The sequence below is a fragment of the Balaenoptera musculus genome, chromosome 15 (assembly GCF_009873245.2).
Source record: "Balaenoptera musculus isolate JJ_BM4_2016_0621 chromosome 15, mBalMus1.pri.v3, whole genome shotgun sequence".
NCBI lineage: Eukaryota > Metazoa > Chordata > Mammalia > Artiodactyla > Balaenopteridae > Balaenoptera > Balaenoptera musculus.
Genome location: NC_045799.1, coordinates 4,137,100 through 4,156,005, shown reverse-complemented (window position 1 = coordinate 4,156,005; position 18,906 = coordinate 4,137,100). Strand labels below are relative to the sequence as shown.

Below are 18,906 nucleotides of genomic sequence, written 5' to 3'. Positions count from 1 at the left end.
TGGTGGTGCAGCGGTTAAGAATCCACCTGCCAGGGCTTCCCTGGTGGCGCAGTGGTTGAGAATCTGCCTGCCAATGCAGGGGACGCGGGTTCGAGCCCTGGTCTGGGAAGATCCCACATGCCGCAGAGCAACTCGGCCCGTGAGCCACAATTACTGAGCCTGCGCGTCTGGAGCCTGTGCTCGGCAATGAGAGGCCTCGATAGTGAGAGGCCCGTGCACCGCGATGAAGAGTGGCCCCCGCTTGCCACAACTAGAGAAAGCCCTCGCACAGAAACGAAGACCCAACAAAGCCATACATACATACATACATACATACATAAAAAGAATGTAAGCAGACAAGAATAGCATTAAAAAGATAAAAAATAAAATTAAAAAAAAAAAAAAAAAAGAATCCACCTGCCAGTGCAGGGGACACGGGTTTGATCCCTGGTCTGGGAAGATCCCACATGCCGCAGAGCAACTAAGTCTGTGTGCCACAACTACTGAGCCTGCATGCCACAACTACTGAAGCCCGTGCGCCTAGAGCCCGTGCTCCGCAACAAAGAGAAGCCACCACAATGAGAAGCCTGCGTACCGCAACGAAGAGTAGCCCCTGCTCGCTGCAACTAGAGAAAGCACGTGTGCAGCAATGAAGACCCAATGCAGCCAAAAAAACAAAGGCAAGAGAAGAAATGGAATCTACTTATAGAATCTTTTACATTTACCATTTCCGGTATTCTTCATTTCTTCTTGTGAATTCAAGTCACTGCCTAGCATCGATTTCAGCTCGAAAAACTTCCTTTAGTATTTCTCGTAAGGCAGGTCTGCTAGCAACAAATTCTTTCAGTCTTTGTTTATCTGAAGATGCATTTATTTCACCTTCATTTTTTATATTTGCTAGACTGAGAATTCTTGCTTGACAGTGTGTTTTATTTCAGCATTTCAAGTATGTCATTCTGCTGCCTTTGGTCTCCATTATTTCTGATGAGAAGTCAGTCGTGAATCGTATTCCCCTTGTTGCTTTCAAGCATAGGAGCATACATGGGCAAAAATGTCAGAGATTAAAAAAAAAAAAAAAATGTCAGAGATTGACGCTGTTCTTACCTGAAGTTTGGTAATGTTCATTAAGAAATGCTTCTCAGTTTGTTGAATGCCTTTGGTCAGTTTGCACAAGGCTGCAGTGGCTATTTTTGACAGTTTTGTCCAGCTTTGCGGGACAGGATTTGTTGATCCCGCTCTGTCGTCATGCCAGATGTGAGAAAGTGGTTTGTTTTTCTTTCAGGTGAAATGGAAGCCGCTGAGGGGTATCAAACAGAGGAGGGACATAATCTGATTTTAAAAGATCACTCTGGTTACTTGTATTCATTAATTTTTGCTTCATAAGAAACTACTCCAAATTTATTGGCTTAAAGCGACACACATTTATTATCTCATTGTTTCTATAGGTCAGAAATTGGGAAGCAGCATAGCTTGGTGTTTCTGATTCAAGGTCTCTCGCAAGGCTGCAGTCAAGATGTCAGCTGGGGTTTGAATGGGAGGGGAAGACACACTTCCAAGTTCACTTTCTTGGCTGGTGTAGGATGCCTTAGTTCTTCACCACGTGGTTCTCTCCATAGGTCTGCCCACACCTTGGTGTCGGTCTTCCTCCAAAGCAAGTGACCCAAGTGACAGTGTGACCAAGATGGAAGTCACAGTGTCCTTTTATGACCTACTCTGTGAAGTCTCACCCTGTCCCTGCTTTATTCCATTCATTAGAATGAAATAGTTACGTTCAGCCCACACTCAAGAAGAGGGAAAATTAAGCTCCACCTCTTGAAGACAGGAGTATTCAAAAACTTTGTGGTGGCTGGTGAGTCACTTTGGAGAAGCAGAAAGGAAGTTAAGGGATGAAAACTGTATACCCTCTAAATCATTGTACGCACCACTGCCAGATCATTCTCATCAGATTAAAATTTGTTCATGGGATACTCTTGCTCAAAAACCATCATAGTTTTCCATTGCCTATACCCCACAGGAGGAAGGTTAAACTCTTCAGCATGTAATTCAAGGCATTCCACGATCTCACCCTATTTCCCATCCTTCTCTCCCACGGCCCTTTTCTCTTTCCTATGATCAACCTTACTTCTCACACCTTCCCTCTTGGTCCTTCCCCTTCAAATGCCCTTCCCTCTAATCTCAACGTGCTCAAATTCTGCCTACCCCTTTAGTATCTGCTCAAAAGCATTTCTCCCAAGAAACAGTGCCTAACCATCTCAGTCAGAAATGAAATAAAATGGGCAGGAGGGAAAAAAAAAAAAGAAAGAAAATAAAATGTCGTTATGGTATCACTTATATGTGGAATCTAAAAAAATGATACAAATGAACTTATTCACAAAACAGAAACAGACTCACAGACACAGAAAACAAACTTGTGGTTACCAAGGGGGAAAGAGGGGAGAAGGGATAAATCAGGAGTTTGGGATTAACAGATACACACTACTATACATAAAATAGATAGTCAACAAGGACCTACTGTATAGCACAGGGAACCCTACTCAATATTCTGTAATAACCTATATGGGAAGAGAATCTGAAAAAGAATAGATGTATGTATATGTATAACTGAATCACTTTGCTGTACACCTGAAACTAACACAATATTGTAAATCAACTATACTCCAATATAAAATAAAATTTTTTTTAAAATTAAAAAGTAAAAGAAATATGAACATAAAAAAAGAAATAAAATCTTCCTTTTCTGAATTTCAGGAAAACTTTGTCAGCACTTCTGTCACAGCAAATGTCATTTTCACCTTCATATTTAAATGATCTCTCTCCTTAGTGGATTTTCAGCTTCTTGATGGCATGGGTCACAGTCACCTTGGTCACCTTGCTCCCTCTGTGGTATGTAACCTTGCATCTAGAAGTTCAGTAAGTATTTGTTCATTTTACTTGCATCATAAATTATAGCCAAATTATAGCCAAAAAATAGGGGAGTTTTGCAATCTTCGGATTTTTTTCCTTTATGATAAAGTGATTCAGCAGAATTAAAAAAGAAAAAACTCTGTGGATGTTTGGAGAATAGACTGAGAAAGGCTCCTGCAGTGTCTAGGTGAGAGTTAGTGGAAACCTGGACCAAGACGGTGGCAGTGGACATGGGGAGAAGCGGAGAGATGTGAGGTGTGTTTTTAAAGTGGGACTGATACAGGATTTGCCTTTGGATTGGATGGTGGAGGGGAAAGAAGTTAAGGATGACTTGCAGGTGTTTGGTATTGGTAACTGGAGCTGGTGGCCCCATTTCCTGAGAGGGGAAGAAGGCAGAAGCACCATGTTGGGTGCTAATGGAGATGTCGGGATGCCCATGGACAAGCCTAATGGTGAGGTCGGTCAAGGGGCAGTTGGGTCGGTAGCTACACGAGTCCAGAGATGAGAGCAGATACGAGGGATGCAGGTACAAATTTGAGTTCACAGCATAGAGATGGCTTCAAAGATGGGGGTGAATGAGATCTCCTAGGGAGAAAGTGGGGAAGGGAAGAGTCCAGGCCTGAGTCCCGAGGCTCTGCAGTGTCTAGAGAACAAGTAGAGGGACAAGAGGGGAAGAAGTCTGAGACAGAACAGCTGAGCAAGGAGGAGGAAAACCAGGAAAGCGTGGGGCTGCCAATGCCGAGGAAGGACAGTGTTTCAAGAAGGCCAGAGCTGCCTGTGCATTTACTCTCGACAGATCAAACAGACTGAAGACCCCGCGGTGTTCTTTGGGTACGAAAGAAAGGTTGACACTGGCAAGTGTAGTTCAGTGCCATGAAGGAGACGGAAGACAGAGAGGAGTGGGCTGAAGCAGGACTAGAAGATGAGGAATTTAAAGATTGGGGTGTTTATTATACACTCACCGGATAAGACCCTTCAGCCTCTATCTGTCCAGCCTCCTAAGCCTCTCCCAAATGTACTCACTTCATCCCCACACCTGCCTCAATCTCAGTTACCATCAAGTCTCACCTGGATGTCTCATCCACAGCACCCTAACTGGTCTCCCAACCTCTACTTTGCACCCTTCAAACCCTTTCTCTATGGCGGCCAGAATGACCTTCCGAAGACCCTACATCTGACATGTCACTCTCGTGTTTAGAAGCTTTCAACGGCTACCCATTACCCCGGGGATAAAGCCCAAACCACTTGTAAGTTTCTAGGTCATATGGTTCCTGCTTGGATCTCTGTCTCTCTGTCTCTCTCTCCCCATTTCATCTTTGCTCTCCAGTCATTTTCTTTCACTGTCATCTTGGATTTTTTCTACTGTGCCCTCTTTGTATGGTCGTCGTCCTCCAGGTTCAAGTCTGAAGTCTCAGATTAAACATCATTTCCCTAGAAAGGCTTCCCTTGACCTCTCTCTTTGAGGTCAAGCCCTCTCCTCTCCACACTTTCCCTATCATCAGAGAGGACATTTCTTTTCTCTTTTCTGCCATTAGCACTAGATAAACAGCGTCTATGGTTTACAGCCCATAACCCCGAGTAGACACCCAGTAAATATTTCTTGAATGGATTAAGTGAAACCAACTTCTCATTTCCAAGGAAATTCTCCACCAGAATTTTTCTGAAATAGGAAAATATCTTAAAAGACTTTAGAATCCTTGTTTTCAGTAATGCAAGGTAATTTGGACATTTTAGATGAGGCTTTGCAAAAACAACAGGTCAACAATATCTCAGGAGGCAAGACGTATAGACTCAATTATTCTAAATCATTGCTACTTACAGACGGAATGTAATGCTTTCACTAGGGGTTGTTTGTTAATCCATTTAATAATAAGTAATTTTTTGGTTGAGAGAGAGGTGAGTTAAATAATCTCTGATTCCATAGAAGCAATTAGTTATACATACATTAATGTGCCTGCTTTCAATTCAGGTACTGTTAAAAAAAAATTCCAAGAGGAAAAGTAGTGGGAATTTGACAGCCATCCATTCTTTGCAACATTTTCAGAAAGCAAATGAAAATGAACCCTGAAACAAGCCAACAGCAGGGACACTCATTAACTTAATACACTTTAATCTCGTGAATAGAGAAGCTGGAGCCGAGTCACTTAATCCAGAGCCGCGGACTCCCACCTCTGGACACCTGCAAGACATCCAGGCATGGGAGTTCCCACGGCACCTCCAATCAGCACGACCCAATCTGAACTCATTATCGAACTCATTAGGGGCCCGTGTAGAAACCAGCTCACCCTCTGGGCTCCCCGTCTCCGTGGTGCTCCACCCCTGGCACACAGGCTGCAAGTCTCAGGAACATCTTCCCGGGCCGTCTCCTTAGCCATCCCCAAGTCTGCTGCATCCTCAGGACTTAACCTCAATCTCGCAGCAGCTGCCCCGGCCACTTCTTAGCCCCCGTTAACTCTCACTGAGGCCTCTTAACTTGCATTCCCAACTCCAAGTTCCCTCATCCTCATCATAATGACTAATACTTACTGAGCACCTACTGTGTGCAAGCTCCACGCTTGGTGCTCTACATACGTTAATGCATTACATCTTTCCAAAGAGTCCTCAGTGAAAAACCCAACTCCCCACCACCATCTCCCCGAGCCTACCTCTCCCACTTCATCCAGGCTTCTCGCTGGCCTGCCAGGTGCCAGTCTCAGCGGCCTTTGGGTTCCAAGGACACACGACCAGCCTCTGTCCGGCAGCTCTGCTCTCCTAGTGTTCTCTCCTTGGTCCAGCTTGCTTCGATCCTTTTGCCATATGACTCTCAGCTCAAATATAAGTTTCTTAGAGATTGCCAAAGTTGGGCTCTCCTATTATCCCAGAATACCAACCAGCACTTGTCACGCTGTTATTGTCTCATTTGTTTGTTCCCTCAGGTGAATACAGGCTCCCCCAGGGCGAGGGTGATGTCCGATTTGTTCACCAATGAACTCCAGGAGTAGCATAGTGCCAGGCACTTAGGGACACGCAATAAGCAGTAGTCAGATGAGGAAAGAAGGGATGCATGAAAGCACAGTGCTGATGAGCCCTCTGTAAGTGGTGGCTCTGATCTATATATCTATACCTGTACATACATATATATTCTTTTACAGATCCAGAATATATATATACTTTTTCAGATTCTTTTCCATTATAGGTTATTACAAGATATTGAATATAGTTCCCTGTGCTGTACAGTAGGCCCTTGTTGGTTATCTATTTTATATACAGTGGTGTGTATCTGTTAATCCCAACTCCTAATTTATTCCTCCCCCTTCCCTTTTGGTAACCATAAGTTTGTTTTCCATGTCTGTGAGTATTTTTCTTTTTGTAAATAAGTTCATTTGTATCATTATTTTAGATTCCACATATAAGTGATATCATAAACCCCGTGCCCAATAAGTTGGCCCTGCCCTTGTGCCCAGGTGTCAGATGAGGAAACTGATGCTCAGAGGACCAAAATTCCCAGTGAAAAAGACCCGGAGCTGGGACCGGAAGCCAGGACACGTTCCAAACTTCTACCCCGATCCAATATCCCTGGGGCCCAAACAGGTTGCGCTCCTAGATCAGTACGGGTGGTTCCCTCTGCCGCGTGTAGGCTGCCCTCTGCGCCCCACCCCTCCGCGCCGGCCCCGCCCCTCCGCCCCGGCCCTGCGCTTCCCGCCTGGGATGAGGCGCGCGTCCGTAGGGGGCGGGGCCGCGGAGCCGCGCGTGCGCTCACCGGTCCGCCATGCGCATGCGCCGTGCTCGCGCGCGCGCTCGCGCGAGAGGATGGCGGGGGCCGTGTCGGGCGCCATCATGGACGAGGACTACTTCGGGAGCGCGGCCGAGTGGGGCGACGAGGCGGACGGCGGCCAGGTGAGGGGGGTACCGGGCGCCCCCGACGAGGACTGTTGGTCTCCGTCGCCGGCGGGCCGGCCGCGCCCCCGCCGCGTGGTCCAAGCCCAGCCCGCCCCGCCCCCTCCCGCCGCGCGACCACCCCCCGGGCGCGCGGCCTCTCGGGGGGCACGGGACGGGGATACGGGGTGAGGACCCGGTCCCCCCCAGTGACGAGCTCCGGCCGCAGGGACACCGCCCCCCACTCGTGACCCGAGCTGACCTTCCGACCACCCTGGGGCGGCCTCGGGGCCGGGTCCTGGGACTTCCTCGCCTCCCCGGGAGGGTCAGACACCACCTCGAAGGTGGAGGATTGGGCATTTCACACACAGTGTGAAAAGTCGTCATAATCTTTAAAACAATCCAACTTAGCATCATGAGGGGGAAGAGTGGAACTTTGGACTTTCCCACATGTGCTTTACTGTTTGTAAACCATACTCTTGGGCGCTCTGGCTGATGTAATCAGTCCTCGGCCTGAGTGAGGAGGAAAGGATCGTCCATCCTTGACCTTCAGGGGTTTGCTGTGGAAGCTGAGGGAGGCTCAGAACCTTCTCCCCTGAAGCCAGGGGTTGCACAGTCGGAACTGGGCGCTCTCGCACGGCCAGGGGACCCCAACCTGATTCTCATCCGGAGACCCACCCGAAGTGATGTGTGAAACCCAGCTTCCCAGGCCCCTCCCCTGGGAGGAGTTGGTCTGGAGGGGAGCCTAGGAACCTGCCTTTTAACAAGAGTCAAGGCTAGGTGTTTTGGGGACATACTGAAGTGGTATTTTGAAGGAAGAAAGCCTGGAGCGGGGCGTGCCCCGTTGAGAGGGGCTGGCGGGGCACTGAGGGCATTGAAGCCGGGGTACAGGGATGCAAAGGTGGGCGCTGTGTTCCAGGAGCTGAAAGGAGGCCTGTGTGGTTAGTTGCCTGGTGGAAGCAGTGGGTTCTGAAGGGCCTTTGAGAGCTGCTGGAAAGCATGACTTGTTCAAGAGTTGGGGGCAGGGAGTGACACTCTTAAGCTTCACGTGTTGGATCATTCCAGGGTGTTGGAGGCTTAGAGTGGAGAGATAGAGTCAGATTTAGCTAATTGAAAATCTGTGCTGGCTAGGTGCTTTCATGCATTATCTCATTCCACGCTCAAGATACTGAGTTGGGTGTTAGCTCTGCTCATTTTGTAAATGAAGAAAGTGAGACGGGAGGACCTAGTGACCTGCCCAAGGTCATGAAACTCATACAGGAAGGAATGGGGATCCCACTTAGGTCCTTTGTCTCCATCTCCACTCCAGCAAACCGCCGGGCCACCAAAGCCTTCCGGTCGCAGCGCGTTACAACTAGGGCATATCTAAGGGCCATCTACTCCAGTGCCTTCATTTTATAAACTGAGCACGCCAGTTGTTCGCCTTTGCTTAAGCAGTTAGGGATGGCAGAGCCAGGCCTAGACGCCCACAGACAGGAGGCTGGGGAGTCTCACGTTTGGGGAACTTTAAGCATGATCCGGATTTGGCCCACTGACCCTGATAGGCTCTCACTGATGAGAGGGGTGGGCTAGATGTTCATTTCATGTTCATTCTAACTCTGACCTCATGGAGGACAGAGAGAAAGTCAAGAAAGGTGACAGGAAGGGTGGCACCAGCTGGATTTTGAGACAGTGGAAGATCAATTTCTGTGACCCAAATTCTGTTCACTTAACCGCATGGTGGGTGGATTTGGGGGAGGCAGGAAGACGTGTAAGGAGGCTGCTGTGACATTCAGGCCAGACGACAGAAGCTAAGGGGTACTGAAACGCAGATAGCTTAGTCCGGCTGCGGCTTGCCAGTGGGGAGTGCCGAGGGATGACACTGGGCAGGCAAGCGAGTGGAAGGTTGAAGTCCTGCTGGAGCCCGGATGTCTTTTCTGAGGGAGATAGGAAACTTTAAGCCAGAAAGAGACATCAGATTTGTGGCTTATTAAGGTCATGGTGGCATCAGTGTGAAAGGTGACTGAAAGGAAGGAATGAGACCATGCCACTGGGGGACCATTGCTACTGCGAGAGTGCCCAAAATAAGGAAGGGCGGAGGGAAAGAGGGAAGGAAGGGCCAAGTTGGTTAGACATGTGGGAGAGAGAATTTATGGGTCTTTGGACAGGATGGTGGGAGCAGAAATTGAAGACCTCTTCTAGGTTTGTGAGTTTAAGGTAACAGGTAGAGATGATGGAGTCCTTTACGAAAACATGGGTTGTAGGAAGCAGATCTGTTTAGAGGGAAAAGAGGAGGTCAGTTTGGAATCTAATGAGTTTGCCGTACTAGTGGGACATGCGAATGGAAGTGAGAATAGACAGTTGAATACTTGAGTCTAGAGCTTGAGAGAGAGAGAGATCTAGGCCAAATTCTAGATTTATGAGCAGGGAAGTGGCATGACCCAGGAGAAGATGTAGTGGAGAAGATGAGTGCCCAGGGTAGAAGCCCGAGAATCCAGACACCCAAGGATGCCTCTTGGGGCAAAGGCCGGCCTTCCTTCACCAGTCTCGCTCGAGGCTCCCACTCAGATAAGGTCTGAGAGGAGACTCCCCGGTCCCTGTAGTGCAGGAATCAGGTTCCTTCTGCTCCCAGAGCACCGCTGTCAGGATGTGAGTCTGCATCAGGGGTGGGCACGCTTTTCTGCAAAGGGCCAGATAGTAAATATTGTTGGCTCTGCAGGTCTCTGTCACAGCTCCACTCTGCCCATTTTGTAGGGGGGAAGCAGGCATAGACAACATGTTTTTAAAAAGGGGGCTGTGTGGCTGTGTTCCAATAAAGCTTTATTTACAAAGACAAAAGGAGGATGGATTTGGCCCTGGGCCATAGTTTGCTGATCTCTGGCCTAGCTCTTACCCCATCATGTTAGGGGCAGTTACTAGTTTGTAAACTCCTTCAGCAGAAAAAGCCATCTCTTGTCTTGCAGTTTCTTAGGTTTCCTGGTGAGAAGTATAGCGCTCAGTATAGTGTGAGTGTTCAAAAAGCATCTGCTTGTTGGTAACAGCGTTAAAGCTGGACAGGCCTTGGGGTCATTCAGTCCATTGTCATCACATCATCATCCTGTTTTGCCCTTAGATTCAGCGACTTGCCTAAGGTCACTGCCATGCAGAACAGAGACTGGTATCCAGGCAGGCCTGCTGATTTGAGGCAAGCCAGTGAGCTTCACTTTCTGACAGCAGATGGATGGCTTATGCCTTCAAGAATCGCTGCTTCAGTCTTTGTTGGAAAGCCTTCCATGCATGGCACATATGAAATAGTAATAGTGAAGACAGTAATAGTAGCTAACATCTACTGAACTCATACTGAATGTCAGGTGCTGTGCTTGGCTCTTCCAAAAATTAGCTCCTGGAATCCTCACAGCAGCCAAATGGGAGTAGGTCCTATTGTTGTCTTTGTTCAGTGGAAGAGAAATGGATGCCCAGGTGAGGTGTCTTGTATGAGATGCGGTAACCTGTATGACCGCGTACACAAGTTCGCCAGCATGGAGTCGCGATACAGTCTCACTTGGTATGATTCTGGATTCCGTTTTCTTAGCCACTCGTTACTTGTCCAGCGTACTTCATGAGATTGTCGTGAAAGTCGAATGAAATGACATACGTTGAACTTTTTTTTAAAATTAATTAATTTTTGGCTGCATTGGGTCTTTGTTGCTGTGCGTGGGCTTTCTCTAGTTGCGGCAAGTGGGGGGCTACTCTTCATTGCGGTGCGTGGGTTTCTCGTTGCGGTGGCTTCTCTTATTGTGGAGCATGGGCTTCAGTAGTTGTGGCACAGGGGGCTCAGTAGTTGTGGCCTGCGGGCTCTAGAGCGCAGGCTCAGTAGTGGCGCACGGGCTTAGTTGCTCCGCGGCATGTGGAATCTTCCTGGACCAGGGCTCGAACCCGTGTCCCCTGCATTGGCAGGCGGATTCTTAACCACTGCGCCACCAGGGAAGTCCGTGGAACTTTTTTTTTTTTTTCTTTTTTCTTTTAAGAATGAGATTAACCACCAGACTCTTTTTTTTATTATTATTATTTTTAAATTTTTATTTATTTATGGCTGTGTTGGGTCTTCATTTCTGTGCTAGGGCTTTCTCTAGTTGTGGCAAGCGGGGGCCACTTTTTTTTTTAAATGAGAGTTTTTTTTTTTTTTAACTTAATTTATTTTTGTCTGTGTTGGGTCTTCGTTTCTGTGCAAGGGCTTTCTCCAGTTGCGGTGAGTGGGGGCCACTCTTCATCGCGGCGAGTGGGCCTCTCACTGTCGCGGCCTCTCCCATTGCGGAGCACAGGCTCCAGACATGCAGGCTCAGTAGTTGTGGCTCGTGGGCCTAGCCGCTCTGCGGCATGTGGGATCTTCCTGGACCGGGACACGAACCCGTGTCCCCTGCATTGGCAGCCGGATTCCCAACCACTGCGCCACCAGGGAAGCCCGGGGGGGCCACTCTTCATCGCGGTGCGTGGGCCTCTCACTATCGCGGCCTCTCTTGTTGCGGAGCACAGGCTGCAGATGCGCAGGCTCAGTAATTGTGGCACATGGGCCCAGTTGCTCCGCGGCATGTGGGATCTTCCCAGACCAGGGCTCAAACCCGTGTCCCCTGCATTGGCAGGCAGATTCTCAACCAGGTGGAACACTTTTGACATGGACAGCGTTATACGGGTTTAAGGTGAGATTGCAGGATATTTGTAGTAATGAAGAATAGCCTGGCTCTTTTTGCCAACAGCAGGAGGATGATTATGGAGAGGGAGAAGATGATGCCGAGGTCCAGCAAGAATGCCTACATAAATTTTCTACCCGGGATTATATAATGGAACCCTCCATCTTTAACACTCTAAAGAGGTATGTGAGAAAGGTTGTTTGCACTGGGAGGAGAAAGTTGTGTAATAGACCCAAAAGATGATATGTGAAATTTGATACATGAAATTCAGAAGACTGTGGTACGGGAATGGAAGGCCTCTAGGGGTCCCCGCACTTTAAAAGCCTGAATAACCTGTCTTCCTCCTCACCCTGCCGTGGCTGTCCATCCCCATGCCCATCTACGTCCATTTGAGTGTCACAGCTTGTTTGTTACTCTTTTCTAGGTATTTTCAGGCGGGAGGGTCTCCAGAGAACGTTATCCAGCTCTTGTCAGAGAACTACACTGCTGTGGCCCAGACTGTCAACCTGCTGGCCGAGTGGCTCATTCAGACAGGTGCTCTGTGGGGGGCCGGGTCCTGGCTCTTCCCCACCCCGACCTTTACAGTAGACCGCTGAGTCGTTATCATGCTGATAAATTGGAAAGGTCTTCTTTGTTTTCCTGGTTCTTTTTGTTTGTTTGTTTGTTTTCCTGGTTTTTAAGACCTCTGTCAGTAAAAACTGAACTTCTTACCCATTTTCATTGGCTTGATTTTTATCTTTGATTCAATAATTGAGGTTTACAGATAATCTGCAAATGTGATTCTCACTGAGCTGTTATCCCCACCATGTTGTAGAAGTAGAGGATTATACAGTGTATGTTCAGTGTGTCATTTTTAAGAGGTCTATTATAGCAAGCAGAAACGATGGATAATTTAGGACTGGGCGTGATTATGGCTTTTAGCTAATAAGATCCAAGTGGAGCCTTACTGTAAATCCTCTGTGCTGAGTACAGATGACATCGTGGAGTAGGTGCTGCCCGGAAGCAAGTTGACCCCCTGCTGTCACGTGATCACACATGAGTGTGCCCTTTGGCTGGCATCTGCTTTGTTCTTCCATGGGGGAGGGGGGGAGGGGGGGATGTTTTTCCATTTTGGCAATTTGTCGTTGTTCCTAGCGAGGCTTCGAAGATGTCACTGTCCTTTCCACGTAAACAAGCATCCTTGTGTGTTTTGCCCTGGACTCCTTTTTGGGTCTTACCATCGAATATGAGTAATATTAATTTTTATAAGAGGCCCCAGATCCTAAGTGGTCAGAAGCAGTTCTGTGATATTTGGTTTGCATGGAAACTTTTGATCTGTCTACTTTTTCTAAAATAACACAGTGAATTGAGAGATTGCCATTTTCCATCTCGTGGCTTTCATTTTCTTTCAGGTGTTGAACCCGTGCAGGTTCAGGAAACTGTGGAAAATCATCTGAAGAGTTTATTGATCAAACATTTCGACCCCCGCAAAGCAGATTCTATCTTTACTGAAGAAGGAGAGGTGAGGAACCTTTTTCCCTTTTTTAATTCCAGCTCCTAGAGTCTTTTGCTGATTGCCCCTGCACGGGGGAGTGTGGCGCGTTGTGTCAGTCATGTAAGAGTCAGGGGCTGAAATCAGGGTGAGACCGAACTTGCATAGAGTCCGAATGTCCTGTTAAATGCTCTACTCGGGGCAGGGAGATCTTGTGCGCTCAGAGCGCCGGGCACTGGGTGTGAGGTGGACTCGGGGCCACCCTGGGTCCGTCAATCGCACAACCAGAGAGCAGGGGACACATTTTTGTGGCCGCTGCATGTGGTGACGGACGAGACCGCCTGCCTCTGCTGAGGGCGTGCAGCCCACTCACCATGAGTCGGTGCGTGTGATGCGGCCCCTAGCCTCAGACGCCACAGGAAGCGCCTTTCAGCGCCCTTTCGTGAGGGGCTGGAGCTTCCACACGCTGCGGGGCGTTCAGGGCTCTGGCTCGGCCGCCCGGCCACCAAATGGTCTCAGCAGCCCGGGGCCTGCTTCGTCCTGTAGGGGACCGCGGCCAAAGCTAGGAGCCCAGGGGCTCTTCCTGTGCCTGCTGACACGACGTACTCTTCACTTAGGCTCAAGCCAGGCCTCTTACCTTGCTGTTTGTTTGTTGTCAGACCCCCGCTTGGCTTGAACAAATGATTGCACATACCACGTGGAGAGACCTTTTCTACAAACTGGCTGAAGCCCACCCAGACTGTTTGATGCTGAACTTCACTGTTAAGGTAGGAAGAGTCCTAGAGTCCGAGAAAAGATGAAAGCATTTATGAATGAGGGTGATTTTGACTTGGTTGGTTGTTGGTCTGTGTCCTTTGAGAAGATCCTACATGCTTTTTTTGTGAAGGTTTTCGTCGTTTCACTTTAGTAAGTCATAAACATCGAGAAAGAGAAGCGTAGACTCTGTGTTTGGGGATCGACGTGGACTGGGTTGTAGGGTGTGGCGGGAACATGGCACAGCCTTGTGTCCGGAGGGGGGCCTCCAAGAGCGCCTGGGCCGTTTCCTCCGTCTCACACACGAAGAACCGGGGGTGGGGGCTTTGACTGGGACCACCAGCCTAGTTAGTGGTGAAGCGGGGATCCGAGCAGAAGTTTGAGACCCGCGACCGGTGCCAGCCCCTCCTTACCCCCGCTCGGCCAGCGGCCACCTTCCTGTGGGCGCGGGGCCACGGCTCGTCAGCGCTGGGTTTGGCTGACATCCGTGTCGCAGCTTATTTCCGATGCAGGATACCAGGGGGAGATCACCAGCGTGTCCACGGCCTGCCAGCAGTTGGAGGTGTTTTCTAGAGTGCTTCGTACCTCTCTAGCTACGATTTTGGACGGAGGGGAAGAAAACCTCGAAAAGAATCTCCCTGAGTTTGCTGTAAGCGCTTCCCTCAATGTGGCTCCGCTTAGGAGGAGGCCGTTTGCCTGGGGTCGTGCTCTTTACTGGGGAGAATGTCTGGGTCCCAGGGCGCCCTCCCAGCTGGGGACCTCCGTGCACAACTGTCGGAGTCGGACTCTTCTGTCTGCCTCTGTCATCGCTGTGGTCCTGAAACCCCATACTCTCTCTCCCTGCCGTCTTCCAGAAGATGGTGTGTCACGGGGAGCACACGTATCTGTTCGCGCAGGCCCTGATGTCCGTGCTGGCCCAGGAGGAGCAGGGGGGCTCGGCCGTGCGCCGGATCGCACAGGAGGTCCAGCGCTTCGCCCAGGAGAGGTGAGAGGCTGGCTCTCCGCTCACTCTCGCCCCTACCGCATTGCCCCGTGTCCACAACCGAAGACTCTGGGTCCTCCTGTTTTTGACAGATAGGAAACTTGCTTTTATCCAGTAGAGCTGAAAAAGTCGGGCTGATTTTAAATACGTGAAGAGAGTTTGGTTTGTAAAGTTTTGCTTCCATGAATATTTGGTAAACGATTTGCTCATCATTTAATTCACTGTATTTATGAACCTAACTGTATTTATGAACCTAAATTCCCAATATATTGGGATTCATCCATGGCGCATGGCAGCAGTCCTGAAATAGTTCTTTACTAGTCTGATTGTTAGATCGTGGTCCATATTTTACAGAACAAAACTAGCTCTAATTAGCTTCATTTTCTACTAATGGAGTCTAAGATACTGAAAAAGTGTGTGGTTCCTTTTAGGAAGCCTGCAAGCTGTACTGAACCATTCTTTCCCAGTTAGCTCTAAATGTTGTTTTCATGGGTCACTTAGTAAACGTACCAGTGGATGAGAGAAATATGAAAAAACAAAGGGACCCCAACAGTTCAAAGCATAAATCTGAAGGAAGGAAGGAAGGAAAAGGAGAGAGAAGGAAGGAGAGGGCGGGACAGGGAGCCACCTCGTCAATGATGGGATATACGATTTTTTTTCATCAAGAGGCCATGACGCCAGTCAGATCACGCTCGCTCTGGGCACAGCTGCCTCCTATCCCCGGGCGTGTCAGGCCCTTGGGGCGATGTTGTCCAAGGGAGCCCTGAATCCGGCCGACATCACAGTCCTGTTCAAGATGTTTACAAGCATGGACCCGCCTCCTGTTGAACTCGTGAGTTGCTTTTCATTTTAACCTAAGATGGGACACCCTCAGTGCCGATCGGAAGTATATGCTTTTGGAAAGGTGGTGTTCCTTTTAATTCTCTGAAGTCAGCGAGTGCACATTCCTCTTGAAGTGTTTCTGTCCTCTCCCGGTCCTTCCTCATCACGTCCTCGGCCCTCACAAACCTTGAGGCACGTGCAGCGGTGGACGTGAGCGGGCCCTCCTGCCATGGGTGCGTGTGGACTCAGCTGCCGTCTCACTCCTGTGTTCCTTCTCAGCGTGTGTGTGTGTTTCTCTTCAGATCCGGGTGCCGGCCTTCCTGGACCTGTTCATGCAGTCACTCTTCAAGCCAGGGGCCAGGATCAACCAGGACCACAAGCACAAGTACATCCACATCTTGGCGTATGCGGCGAGCGTGGTGGAGACCTGGAAGAAGGTGCTGTCGGCTCGGAGAGCTCGCGGACGTTTTCAGGGAGCCGGAAACCTCCTCTCCTTGGGGTTATTTGGGAATTTTGGCTGCAGGGAATCACGGGCCCAACTAGTCTCAGAAATGTCTTTTCTAATGTTTCTGCATAAAATAAGTCAAAGTGCTAAATGTCTCAAGGAAAGGTGCACAGCATCTACGATACTAATCTAAACTGTAATTTGAAGTGTGACTAAAGAAACGAAACCGATTCCCTAAACCACTGACAGACGCCGGTCTCCCTGGCGGACGGTCTCGCTGTGTGACGGGGATGCTTCAGAGACAGGGACGGGGGTTTGCAGAGAGAAGGGCTGAGGCCAGGTTACCCCGACTGCAAGGACGCGGGCACCGTCCGGATTCACCGACTTCGTGTGTTTTCAGAACAAGCGAGTCAGTATCAATAAAGACGAGCTGAAGTCGACATCGAAAGCTGTTGAGACTGTTCACAACTTGTGTTGCAATGAGAACAAAGGGGCGTCTGAGCTTGTGGCCGAGCTGAGCACCCTGTACCAGTGTATCCGGTGAGCGCGTGGGGGTTCTGACCCTGATTCTCTGGGGGGGGGGGGGGGGCGGGTGCTTTGAGCTTCATATTAAAAGCTCAAAACATATAACAGGTTCAGAGATACTTATTCATCGTATTTATTTTCTCTTTTGTAAATACAGAGAGAGCACTTTAAACTGTTCTAGCAGCATGAGTAATTTTCAGGTGTTTACTTGCCGGAAGTCCGTTTGCAAATTAGACTAAGAAAAAGGAAGACCAACCAGAATTATCAAAATTGATTTGAAGAAGAGGCTCTATTTACAGTAAAAGACCAACGAAGTATCGCCTAGATAGAAATGGTGTGCGTCATGCCAATTATGTAAATAAGCATTCACTAGAAAAGCTTACACACAGGGTGTCCTCTTAGGCATTTGAATATTCCTCTGTTAATTTGTACTAGTGACAAAGAAAGGGTTTGCTAAGTAAAAGTAAGCTTCAGCCCAGCCCCCCAAGCTCATGGAGTGCTGCGTGAATGGTCTTTTCCTTTCAAACCGGCACGGTTGGCCCACAGTCAGCTGAGCGTGGGATTCGGGTCCTCGAGCAGCGCGTCTGAGAGGATGCTGGTCCCGTCAGCCTGTTCTCACTCGTCGCGTCTCCCTGGCAGAGCGCGCTGAAGAGTGACTTGATGCGCTGGGTTGAGTTGGTGGTGTTTACCCTGTAGAAAACTTTGGTTAAAGGAAGCGCTCTGCCTCGTCTACCTGCAGGTTTCCGGTGGTGGCCATGGGCGTGCTGAAGTGGGTGGACTGGACTGTGTCCGAGCCGAGGTACTTCCAGCTGCAGACGGACCACACCCCGGTGCACCTGGCGCTGCTGGACGAGGTAGGGGCTGCGGGCCCCCAGCTCCGGGCCCGAGGCTCCCGCCCGTCCGCTCCACGCCTTCAGGAGACAGTCCTTCCGGAGCTGGTTATTTCTGTTCCAAATGAGGAGTTTCCTTTTAAGGAGCTAGTTTCGTCGACTCCACAGATCTCTCAGTTTTTATCAAGCGTCCCTGAAAGGACGAGGAATGGGACAGAGGCTGACCGGCCCCCGGCCGAGCGCTGGGGACCGCCGTCGTCGGCCACGAGCTGTCTTTGGTGGCGGTTCTCTGGGGCTGACGGGGAGCCCGGAGACCCAGCCGTGGCGCTCAGGGCGGCTCCCTTTGGCCTCTTTGTAGATCAGCACCTGCCACCAGCTCCTCCACCCCCAGGTCCTGCAGCTGCTGGTGAAGCTCTTCGAGACGGAGCACTCCCAGCTGGACGTGATGGAGCAGGTGAGCGGGCGGCCCTCGGGCTGGGCGGCCCCGCGGGGAGGCGGCCCCGTCTCAGCCTCGTCGCCCCGCCCGTGCAGCTCGAGCTGAAGAAGACCCTCCTGGACAGGACGGTGCACCTGCTGAGCCGGGGCTGCGTGCTCCCCGTGGTCACTTACATCCGCACGCGTCTGGAGAAGCTGGACACCGACATCTCCCTTATTCGCCACTTTGTGACTGAGGTCAGCGGCGCCGGCTCCCGCGTCCCCTGGCAGCGCCCTTCTGGGCTCGGTGTCATCCTGCACCGAACTCCGGGAGCCGTGCCTTCGGAGAGTCACGGTGATGACAGTGGCACAGTACCCGTCTGCCAGGCACCTCCTACCTGCAGGAACAGTGCTTCACCTGCCTGAGCCCCGGGCGTCTTAGTGTGGGAGATGGTGGGCAGGAAGCAGGGTGGCGGGGCGTGGGGGAGGGTCTCGCGCACGGCTGCCGTCTGACTCGTCAGAGCCACTCACGGCTGTGCTCCCCTAGGTGCTCGACGTCGTCGCGCCCCCATACACCTCTGACTTCGTGCAGCTTTTCCTTCCTATCCTGGAGAACGACAGCATCGCCGGCACCATTAAAACGGAAGGTGAACACGACCCTGTGACAGAGTTCATAGGTAGGGTTGGCCTGAGCGTCTCTTGGCTGCAGTTTTCAATGTCATTGTTTCCCTCCCGTTTCTAACCCAGTGCCTGTTTTCCTTCTGTTTGTTAAAGCTCACTGCAAGTCTAACTTCATCTTGGTGAACTGATTCAGCGCACCCTCCAGAGCCGGAGCAGAACATTCCAGGAGACCCGCTGTGGAAGAACCCTTTCCAGAAGCTGTTGTTGAAGAGGCCCCGTCAGCATCTTGGAAATGGGCTCTGGTGGGAGGAGGCGGATAACTTTGTTAAGAAGGAAGATGTTAGCAGTGTAACGGCCGTCAGCAACAGTCCCCGCTCGTGAGTCCAGGGCCGCCCCCGAGTCCTGTTTACAGTATTCGTTTCCCCCAGTAGCGGAACTAGGTTCCCGTTCCCTCTTGGGATGTAGCCAACTGTCAGCCCCAGGGGTGGTGGAAATTCAGAAACTGAGACTCTTAGGTGAACTATTTTCAATGGCAATTCAGAAACTGAGACTCTTTGATGAACTATTTTCAAAGTTGATTTAAGTTTTCTCACAAGGCTCCATTGATTAGTTCATATTGCAATTGCTTTCATTTTCCGAGAATAAAAAGCCCTTCTGCG

At 50.0% G+C, this 18,906-nt stretch overlaps 1 protein-coding gene across 2 annotated transcripts; it reads left to right on the top strand.

Annotated features, from left to right (window-relative positions):
• Positions 1-6,650: 6,650 nt before the first annotated feature.
• On the top strand, positions 6,651-18,893 carry NELFCD (negative elongation factor complex member C/D). 2 transcript variants are annotated; one of them, XM_036825559.1, is made up of 15 exons: positions 6,651-6,759; positions 11,451-11,566; positions 11,809-11,918; positions 12,776-12,885; positions 13,515-13,622; positions 14,105-14,257; positions 14,463-14,593; positions 15,257-15,422; positions 15,715-15,849; positions 16,258-16,397; positions 17,122-17,236; positions 17,571-17,666; positions 17,744-17,884; positions 18,174-18,303; positions 18,401-18,893. In XM_036825559.1, the coding sequence occupies exons 1-15, from the start codon at positions 6,673-6,675 to the stop codon at positions 18,433-18,435; spliced, it is 1,773 nt and encodes a 590-aa protein (XP_036681454.1). In that variant the 5' UTR covers positions 6,651-6,672; the 3' UTR covers positions 18,436-18,893. The 2 variants fall into 2 exon arrangements, with proteins under 2 accessions (XP_036681454.1, XP_036681456.1); XM_036825561.1 differs by having other exon boundaries at positions 6,659-6,759; positions 11,454-11,566.
• The last annotated feature ends 13 nt before the right edge of the window (positions 18,894-18,906 follow it).

What these genes read in the sequence shown, in the direction of transcription:
- NELFCD (XM_036825559.1), top strand. Translation starts at nt 6,673, where the DNA reads ATGGCGGGGGCCGTGTCGGGCGCCATCATGGACGAGGACTACTTCGGG. An exon ending in ACCCGCCTCCTGTTGAACTC is followed by an intron (nt 15,423 to 15,714) that starts GTGAGTTGCTTT and finishes GTTTCTCTTCAG; the next exon opens with ATCCGGGTGCCGGCCTTCCT. An exon ending in CCCTGTGACAGAGTTCATAG is followed by an intron (nt 18,304 to 18,400) that starts GTAGGGTTGGCC and finishes TGTTTGTTAAAG; the next exon opens with CTCACTGCAAGTCTAACTTC.